At 40.8% G+C, this 10,836-nt stretch overlaps 1 protein-coding gene across 1 annotated transcript in view; it reads right to left on the bottom strand.

Annotated features, from left to right (window-relative positions):
• Positions 1–8,844, bottom strand: part of LOC119422479 (FRAS1-related extracellular matrix protein 2) — a 19,673-nt gene extending 10,829 nt beyond the window's left edge. The window contains exons 1-5 of the mRNA XM_037689852.1: positions 8,827–8,844; positions 4,410–4,568; positions 4,004–4,307; positions 3,786–3,917; positions 3,356–3,687 (exon numbers count right to left, since the gene is read on the bottom strand). Coding sequence (XP_037545780.1) covers positions 3,356–3,687; positions 3,786–3,917; positions 4,004–4,307; positions 4,410–4,568; positions 8,827–8,844 — 945 coding nt within the window. The remainder of the gene's footprint in view (positions 1–3,355; positions 3,688–3,785; positions 3,918–4,003; positions 4,308–4,409; positions 4,569–8,826) is intronic.
• Between the last annotated feature and the right edge of the window lie 1,992 nt (positions 8,845–10,836).

The raw sequence follows: 10,836 nt of genomic DNA, 5'->3' as shown, positions 1-10,836 counted from the left end.
GCTGCCTGTCCCGGAGGAACCATCCGATTCGCTCCGGGGGTCGGCGATAAGAGGAAAATTACAAGATGGCATTGTCCAGCGTGTAGCGACCTGTCACTGAGAAATACTCCTCGGCGCTTACCTTGAAACAAGACTGCTCGTCAGCCTCTCCTCGGGGAGGAGAGCTCACCGGACGACCGGAGGTCGACGTAACGGGCCAAGCATTCTTAGCAAAGGTTGATCATCTACACAACTTTCCTTCTTCGTTCTTCTGACAGTGCTATTAGCTCGCTGAAGAAAAATGGGAGCCGATTACCCGCTTTTTACGTAATTTATACGGACCGGGTGGGGCCCACACAGCAGGTGGGCGTGGACTAAATTTTTTCAGTGTAATGTTTTGCATAACGGGATAAACCATCAGCGACAGCCTTAAAGGGTGAAGCTTATACAAAATAGAACATGTTATTTCTGCTTTCTTCTGCTAATTTAAGGTTGTTCTACCTTTTCAGCTACCATTTTAGCATTTTTTTGCATTTTTTCTGGTTAACTGGACATCATTAACTTCACGCAGACTCTCTCACTGGTATATTTTCATCTTTAAATCACTTCTTGGTCTGTTGCCTTCATACATCTCCTCCTACATGTCTCTGCGTGAGTGCAGCTACGGAGTGCGCTCTCAGGACATTATTACCTGCAGTGTTCCCTCAATGAGGACTGAACTAGGCAAAAGGGCCTTCTCCTATTCCGCTCCTGTTTCCTGGAATATCTTACAAAAAGATCTGAAGCTCTCGACCTTGACCTCTCTAAGTGTCTTTAAGAATCTGTTGGACACCTGGCAGGGTCCAATGCTGACATGTTCCTGTTGTTAGTTTTCTACAATTGTCTTGGAATCTAGCTGTTTTTTGTTTTGTTACCTTTTCCTTTTAGCCATCCTATTTGTTAAAAAAAACAAACAAACAAAAAAAAACTGTAGTATGCTTTTTTATAACTGTTTATTGTTGTTGCTGTTGTCCATTGTTGTCATCTTTCTTTGTTGAAATCAGGTCTCTCTTGTAAATGAGTCCTCGAGGCTCAATGGGATTTACCTGTATAAATAAAGGTTGATTGATTTTTAGCTAAGTTCAGCTGTTTTTAGACAAATTCAAGTTTTTGTGGTAATTTTTGTTACTTTCCACCTCTTGTTATGGATTATGGAGCATGCTATGCTCCTTTCAGCTGTTTTATGCTAGTTTCAGCTTTTTTTCTGCTATTTTAGCTACTATTTAGCTGTTTTATAATAAGTTTAGCCTTTTTGTGGTGTAGTGGACTAGGCTTGATGTCAAAACTGACCATATGGGACTGAAACTGTCATTTCATTGATTTGAATCCAGAAATACAGGTTAACCCATCCTGAGACTTTCTTTCTTGAATTAATCAAGTGGAAAAAGACAATTCTCTATGATCATTACTATTTTACAAATGTTTTGATAATCAAAGTGTTTTGGTTCAAACAATGTCTACATGTTGAAGTGAACTAATCATTTTTATTTACTTAAACAGTAGTAATGATTCTTAATCCTCAATTCAAAGTGAAATCAAGTTAGAGTACGTTACAGAGTAATGATTCAATTTCTTGATCGTCTGCTTTGAAGTGAGCAAATTTGTAAGTGTGTCAAAGTTCGAGTTTCGGTCAACTGAAAGTTTACTGAAAAGAAATGTCATGTTTAACTTTTACAGCAAGATACTTGGTGAGAGACTCCACGAAGTCTGGTTTTTCCATGATATCTTTTTGTCTGTTCTTAAACAATCTGAATCTTTTCCTTGACTTTTAATAACACCTTACATCACAAACCACACCTCTGCTTTGGTCCATCGACCAATCAAAAAGCTCTCAAATGAACCGGAAGTAGAGCCCATAAAAATGTTGGCACTTCCTAGTTCAATGGAGAGAGTTCAGCTCAGTCTTGAAGCTGCTGTAAGCTCAGTCTTGAAGATGGAGCAGCAGTTCAAGCAGAGAGTTTTTGGAATTCAGATGCAGAGAGTTTGGGAGTTCCAGAATGCAGGACGCGGGCATTCAGGATGCTGCTGAATTAGAATCAAGCTGAACCAGAGACGATTTTGGGAATTATAACTTCTGTTTAGATAACCTCACACGACTCTCGAGGTTCGAGCTGTCCTCACAGAGACGCTGAAAGAGTTGAAAGGAGAGCTCTACACCGATGCTGAAGCTATCATCTGCAAGGTAAAAGTTCTATTTCGACCAAGCGTACCGTTGGCCCAAGCTGGAAAAGAAGGAGCGTGTCAGTTCTGGTTAAAACAGACAAATTCCCTCACACATCTCTCTGTAGATAAATCTCATTTTTCCATCTTTAAACTCTCCTATCTGCTAGCAAATTAATCCAGATGTCTTCAGAAATGTCTGTGGTGAAGCAACGGAAAATCATGGCCGTATGGTTTTCCTGGTTGTAAAGCTGATTAATTATGTTGTTATTTTCATATTCTGCCAAATTAATGTAAATGTTTGATGTTAAACTTTGATTCTGTAAATAAATGACCACATTCATTTTGATGGGTCAAAGATAAATAACGTCTCACGTCCACATTTTTGTTAAATTCAATGCACGACATCATTCAGTCCAGAAAAATGAAAGAACTCGTTTAATGTATGAATATATCTTTGGATATGTCGTACTACAGTGGGGATGCAGAGAACAGAGTGAGAAGGATGACTCGCTGTGGCGACCCCTGAAGAGGGAAAAGCCGAAAGAAGAAGAAGATGACGATCATTTTAGCCGTCTCAGCAAATTCCACTTTTTTAACCTAATTTCAACTGTTTCCACTTCCTTCTGGTAATTTCAGCCACTTTTCAGCTGTTTTTTGCTAATTTGAGGTTGTTTTTTTTTAGCTAATTTCCTAATTTTTTGTTAATTTCTGCTAATTTATGTCTAATTCAACAAAAATATGTTCATTTTGCTTTCTTCTGCTAATTAAGGCTTGTTCTTTCATTTCAGCTACAATTCAGCTTGTTTTATTTAAAACTAATTTTAGCTGTTTTTCAGCAAGTTCTTCAGCAATAAGCATTCACACAGCACTTTCACAGGAAATGCAATTTCTCTAGTTTTAGATTAATTTTTCTTTTCTTTCTTGGTCTTTGATTATTTGCATTCAGCCATCTGCACCAGTAAATTAACCAGTAATTAAATAACCAATACTATATACCACATTTGCAAAACTAACATTTGGCTGTGATGAGGCAAAAAGACAAGCATGAAACAGTGTTGAAATGCTCATTCCACTGTTGATTTTTTTTTTACATCAATGTAATTGTGATATTACACCAACACGCTAATATTGTAATTTTTATGTGTGATAAAGGGTAGTGACACATGTTGTCTACCTGTCCATTGGTGCCTATAGAACCTCCGCAGTCATTCAGCAGCTCTGACATGTCGTAGTAGCTGGTGAACTCCCAGAGACAGGCCTCCAAGTTGAGGTTCCTATAGAAACGCAGGGAATTGGCTGAACGCATAATAGTGCTGTACTGGTACGGTGAAGTCTCCCCGATGATCTCAGGGTTCTTCGTTGAATCTGTGATGAAGCCATAGCCAGTTTGGATTTCATTGAAGTCCAGCAGGTTGGAGCAGCGGTGGTTGCCCACACGTGTGCCATCTGGGCTCAAAGTGAGCTCGAAGTTTGACAGAGGTTTGGTGGAGATCACGGGTAGCATTCCTAGTTGGGGGTAGATGGTAAGATTCTTACAGTGCTTAGCTGGTATGTGAACAGTAATCACCATATAAGAAAAACTGCAACATAGTTTGAGATTTTACCATCCATGTGTGGCATGTTAATGGTCAGTTTGATGAGGTTAGGGAAGTCCAAATCATCTGGACCTGTGTAACGGATCTTAGCAGAGAACGGTTCAGCCCCAACTGTACCTGGGATTTGAGGCTGACACATACCTGTCAAGATCAAAAGTGAGTTTAAACTGAAGTAAACCAGAAACACAAATGATAGTGAGTTTTTCTCCATCTCTATATGTGCTCACCTTCTTCTTTGCTAATCACAACAATGGGACTGGACAACTCCAGGCCAGCATCTCCGTTGGCATTGAAGGCTCTCACTGCACACTGAACCCTAGAACCAGCTTGGAAGTAGATTGAATCCAAGGTGATTGACTTGGTGTTGGTGAAGAATGTATTGGTGTCTACCTCCCTTATGGGGCTTGTCACTCCATCTGGTCCGGTCGGAGCGCTAACCAGCCAGCGGTACTGGGTCAGAGTATTGTTGATATTCTCAGCAGAGCAGATGGATCCTGTTTTATCAAAATCATGGTACTTTGGGTTACAGGCCTAGAAAAGAAGGCACACAAAAGCACACAGAGTTTAATAAAGTGTCAAGTGTTTAATGATGCATTTTTGATAAGATTTTCAGGGAAGCAGTATCATACCCACCGTCACACAAACCACAGGGTATCCATTGGGTGGGTAAGGCCTGTCTCTGGTTTTAGATGTGTCATCATACAATAGCAGGGATACCACCTGGGGGACTGCAGGGAAGGTAACGTCTGCTACACTGTCCATTTCCTCAATGTACACAATGGCTTTGTTCATCTGGCAAGAAGTAAAAAGACATTGTGAGATGTACTTGCTTGTGAAAAGTGTTACTCCTCCAACAAATCATGCTTAGAATAGGACTAATGTTCAGATGAGTCAGTGTCATTGTTCAAATCAATGTTGTTGTTCTTGTTAAACTGACTGTAAAGTTTGGACTGGGAATCTGAAACTGAAGTGCTTATAAAAATTAATAGTTATCAGACTCTGATTCTGAAATGGGAAATATTTGACAGAAATGGTCATCAGTAAACGTGGAAGCATTTTACAAAAATGAGGCTCTGTGTAGAGACGCCCAGAGTTCTGGATTTTTCTTTGTGTTCTCGTTGCTTCTATTTATGGTTGTTTCATTGAGAATTTGTTGTCATTTTGGGTTTATTCTGTAGGATTCCTAGTTTTTCAGCCACAGCCACTTTCCCCACAGCTGATTGCCTTTCAATCATCCACTTCTCCACACCTGTACCTAATCCTGATGACTTCTATGATGAACCCCTGACAATCATTTATCGGATGCTGGAACATTATGATACCTTGGTCCTGCTCCTCTGTGTCTCCCAAATCCTCCTCGCTCCTCGTGACCTCACCCTTTTGTCATCCTGTTCCTGCAAATGCCAAACATCAGCCTGGAACAAATACCAAGCACCTTCAACCTGTCACTCTCTCCAACGCTACTCATCTTTCTAGATCACGTCTTCATCTTCTGGAATCCTAGGATCTCATTTCTTCCTCCTCTCCAATGCTACCTGAAAACAATGATATGTACGACAATAATCAATAAAACAGTTTCCTATCACAGACTATCTTGTGAACCACTCATACTCACCTTTTCCCCTTTTTTCCATACAGCAACAAGCTCTTCAAAGCACATTCAAATAAACACACTTACCTTTTTACCTTGGAGTCTGTGCCTTATCAATCTGCTATTTTGGGCTCATTAAACCAAACATCATGTTAGAATGTTCCAGCCAACCTGACCCTCTAAGCAAGACTGATGAGGAACAGATTCATCAAGTTATCCAATCACAAAACAAACTTATTGATTGCCATGATCGTACCCTGCAACAAAATCTTTCCCAGAAACAAACTTCTCAATCCTACCTTCAAGAACTTGGCAGCATGATCTACTCAGTCCAACAGAAACTTTCAATTATATTACCCACAACTAAGACTTCATCACTTCCTCGTCATCCAGAATCAGCTTCATTGCATTAATTCCTGAAAACCAGACATCCGACCTTCTGAATTTTTTGACGGTAACTCCAGTCAATGTGATGGATTTATCCTGCAACGTAATCTCGCATGTAGTCGTGCCCCACTGACATACTCCTCGGATTTCTCCCGCATAACCTACATAATTAGCTCTCTTAAAGGAGAAGCTCTCAGATGGGTGCACTCTTATCTTCATCCCCGTTCAGTGGATTCTCTAACTTTTTCTACCTTTCTTATGGATTTTTTGTGAGTTTTTGACTGTCCCCTACAACAGCAGGAAGCAGCACAGAAAGGCAAGGTAAAATGCCATGCTCAGAATTCTCCATTCACTTCTGGATTATCATAGAGGAGTCCAGTTGGGGAGAAAAATCTCTGAAGGGAGCATTCATCAACACGCTGAGTGACTAAATTAAAGACGTCCCGCTGCAACTGAGCAAGATAATTATTCTCACCATTCGAATTGACAACCGAGTCAGGGAGCGACTCATGGAGAAGAACTACAAATCCCATGAGTACCCCACTTCCGGAAATAGATTTCTATCTCCCACTGCAATAGCCTCTGAACCCGAGCCAATGTAGATTAGATGGACAAAACTATACCCAGAAGAGAGGCAGCATCCCATCAATGTACATTTACTGTGGTAAGAGTGGTCACTTCATCTCATCATGTCAGCTCTATTTAAAAAGGACATCCCACCAGTAATCCAGATGATATTGGTGAGTAGTTCTACTACCTACCAGTAAACTATGTAAACCAAACCCACCCACCTACCAGTAAACCAAACTATAATCAACCCCCATATGGATTATTACTACCACTACCATTTCCTGGTTGACCTTGGGCCCACATCACTGATGACTTCATCACTGGTCTTCCACTGTCTGAACGTAACTCTGTTATCTGTACAATCATTGATCGATTCCCAAAAGCTGCTCACTTCATACCCTTGGTAAAACTTCCATCTGCATTCGAAACAGCCCAAATCATGATTTACCATGTTTTCAGCCTCCACGGCATCCCCCAAGATATTGTTTCAAACAGGGGACACCAGTTCATTTAAAGGTTCAAGGTTCATTATTGTCATTTGAATCACATTTGGTACATGAGGTGGAACACAATTATGTACCCAGGGTCCCAGTTACACCCCCAAAATAGCAAAAATGTAAACTACTTTGTATAAAAAAGAAACAGTATACAAAGTTTTAAGATATATGGTTAACAATAACAATATAATATAATACAGTGTATTAAACAGCAGCCTGAACACGTCTGCTCAGAGCTGATGGGCATGAATATTGCAGTTTAAAGGCAAGAAAGCAGCAGCACATATAAAATGACATATCACCACTTAAAGTGGCATTACAGTGATTTTTCTGGTTAGGGATTTATGAGTGTAACAGCCTCAGGGTAGAAGATGTTCCTCAGTATAGTGGTTCTACACTTAATGCTCTGCAACCTTCTGCCTGAGGGAAGCGGGGCAAAAAGTGTGTGTGCTGGGTGAGTGGGGTCCTTCATGATGCAGATGGCCCTCTTCCTGCATCTGGAGGTGTAGATGTCTGTGATGGTGGGGAGGCTGACTCCAACAGTCTTCTGTGCAGCCTTCACCACTCTCTGCAAAGCTTTTCTTTCTGCAGCTGTGCAGCCTCCATGCTCGTTCAGGAGGGGTTTTCTTTGTTTATAACAGGTCTCTCTTGTAAATGAGTCCTTGAGGCTCATTGAGACTAATCTGTATAAATATAGGTTGAATTAATGATTTATGATACCTTAGTCCTGCTCCCCTTTGTCTCTTGATCCTCCTCGCTCCTCATGACCTCGCCCTGTTGTCATCCTGTTCCTCCAAATGCCAAACATCAGCATGGACCAAACACCGAGCACTTTCAATCTGTCACTCTCTCCAGAGTTACTCACCTTTCTGGATCACATCTTCATCTTTTGCCTTGGAGTCTGTGTCTTATCAGTCTACTATTTTGGGGTCATTAAACCAAACATAGTCTCTAGGTGTGAGTGAGAGAGTGAAGGGTTGTTTGTCTCGTTTGTGTCCCTGTGATGGACTGGAGACCTGTCCAGGGTGTCCCCCGCATCTCACACAGTGATTGTTGGACATGAGCACCAGCAACCCCCGTGACCCAAAAAGAATGAAGCGAGTAAAGATAATGGATGCATGGATGGATAAACCAAACATAATGTTAGAATGTTCCAGCCAACTTGACCCTCTAAGCAAGACTGATGAGGAAAAGATTCATCAAGCCATACAATTACAAAATAAACATAAGGACTGCCATGATCATACCCTGCAACCCAATCTTTCCCAGCAATAAACTTCTCAAACCAACTTTCAAGAACTCTGCAGCATGATCTACTCAATCAAACAGAAACTTCACTCGCTACCAAGACTCCATCACCTCCTCATCATCCAGAATCAGCTCCACTGGTACCAGTAAGTATCATTAACTGCTGAGAACCAGATATCCGACCTTCTGAAAATTTTTGACGGTAACCCCAGTCAGTGTGGTGGATTTATCCTACAATGTAATCTCACATTTAGTCGTGCCTCACTGACATACTCCTTTGATTCCTCCAGCATAACCTACATAATGAGCTCTCTTAAAGGAGAAGCTCTTGGTTTTCTCATACACGATTATCCAAAACAATTTTGTTTAATGAATTTTTAACTTTTATATGTAATTTTGTATATATTTCACCCAATTTGCAGAGGACTCTCGAGTTTAATTACAACGTAATGACGCACAAAACAATTTAGTGCAAGCTGACTCATTACTGTCATGAATGGCATGCGTGTGATATAGTGTAAGAATGTTACAGTTCTGTTTATAGGTTTGTCTTCAGTTGGGCTCTACAGGAATAGTCCTCCCAGCATCTCATTTCAGAAGGAAACGCTTTTTAAAGAACAGGATTACCAGCTGCTGTCTGCCTGCCCATTTTAACCTAGGCTGACATGACATGCCTCTTAACGTGTGCAGATCTGCACTGGTTTCTGTTTTGTTTTGGAGTGCATGTGTCTGTTCGTGCCATGTGGTTTTTACTCACCTGTATTTCAGCCACCATGTTGTCGTCAGGCTTCATGTGAACAGTGAAGGCCTCTCTCATTTCTCTCTGACCATCGTACAGGATCTCGATCTCAACAAAATGTTCTTTGTCGTTCTCCTTGAACTCCACGTCTGAGACGCAGACAGGAAAATAAGCTGTGACAAACTGAACAGGTTTAAAAACAAGCACAAATCAGCTTTTCCTACCCTCTGACAGTGGGTTATAGTCATCTCCGGAGGTTGCAGAGCCATCCTTTGTGTGCACTCTGACTACTGACACCTTGGAAGTGTCTCCGAAACGTAGAATTGGAATCTTTACTATTGCCATATCACCTTTTATCTGGGGTTCACGCACACTGTACTTGATCTCCGAAAAACGAATGATGGGCTCTGAAACAGGAAGCAGGGTGGAGTTGTGTATCTGCTTATATATATGATTACAGGTTTACTTCTGGATAATTCTCAATCAGGTTATTGGAATTTCTGATCTATGTTGGTTTGTTTAAATTTCCCTGCAGTTAAATTATATTTGATTTAAGTGAGTACATACTATCTTTCTCATCTGTGATGGTGATCAGTGCTTCCTTCTGCTCCCCAATGGAGGCTCCATATGTAAACTTGCTCTTGGGACTTCCCAGCACCAAACGGAACTCTTCATCCTCCTCGTGGACCAAGTCATCTACTAGGCTGACCACACACTCTTTCTCAAACTCACCTGAGGTGTAAAATGGGGATGATTATATAATAAAACTGATAAAAGAGATGGAGGAAGGTGAAAGATGTCTCACCTGGCAGGAAAGTAATTACTGAGGTGTCAGTGTTTGGCCTCTCAACGTAGTCCATCATGACCTGAGCCGATCCCTGTCGGGTGTAACAGCGAACTGTAGATATGAGGCTGATGTCGCCGCTGCGATACACCGTGGCACTAATATCTCCATTCGACTCATCCACTTTGTAGCTACCTTCCTTAAATTGGACCTTTGGCACTTCAAACCAAAACAAACAAAAAACAGTGAGTTACAGGAAAGTTTTCACAAGATTGATTAAGCTACTTGATTTTAATGGAGCTCTCAGAAAATAAGCTTTGGATGCACATCTACAACTGATTAACTTTTCAACTAAACCAAATTCAAGATGACACTGCATCTGATTAGCTGCCACACCAAACCTTAGAAAACACACAAAAGGCTACAACTAGGCCTGTCACGATAACAAATATTGCTGGGCGATTAATTGTGTCAGAAATTATTGCGATAAATGATAATATTGTTTGAAATTTTGCAATAATTAGTTATTATTGTCAAATTTAAGAAGACATTTTAATACATTTTTCTGTGCAGTACCTTTTTTGACCACTGGATGGCAGTATAAGACTGTTTGAACCGAAGGATGGATAGTGAGGGAGCGAGCAGCGTGTCTCTTTAAGAAAAATGGGAGGGAGGTCCCTTGACGTGACATGAGCGTCTCTTGTTCCTGTTTTACAGTTCTCAAAATGGCGGACGCTCGGTGTGGTTTGAGCACCTTTAGCATAGCATTTTTCACACAAAGCTTTGAATAAAAAAATCAGTAAACAAGTTCTCAGCTTCTTACAGAGAAAAACAACTTTTTACATGAAAGCACGGGTTTCAACCGTGAATTTTGAAGCTTCAACAAGACAGAGGTTTTTTCCCGAGGTCCGCCTCTTAGCTTAGCTCGTAGCTTAGCTTCTCAGCTTAGCTGCTTTTAACGATCCAAAAACGCGACTTAGGACGGTTAAAACAGATTTTAAAGAGAAAGGGAGGGATCAGTGAAGAGCACCGGAGTTGAGCTTTTTGTCATTCAGTGTAGAAAGAGAGAGACACAAAGAAACGATAAAGCCGATAAATGAAAATGAGGTTGATAATTTTCATTTATCATGCGATTAATTGATTTATTGTTTACTGCGACAGGCCTAGCTACAACTGTCAATTTTACAAATATTCAGATAGAATGGTAGTAGCTGAGTCATGTCAGTCATATTCTGGACACTAAC

This window comes from Nematolebias whitei, chromosome 16 (genome assembly GCF_014905685.2).
Source record: "Nematolebias whitei isolate Nwh7 chromosome 16, NemWhi1, whole genome shotgun sequence".
In the NCBI taxonomy this organism is placed as follows: domain Eukaryota; kingdom Metazoa; phylum Chordata; class Actinopteri; order Cyprinodontiformes; family Rivulidae; genus Nematolebias; species Nematolebias whitei.
Note: the sequence above shows the minus strand (reverse complement) of the source record. Positions and strands in the feature narration are given on the sequence as shown.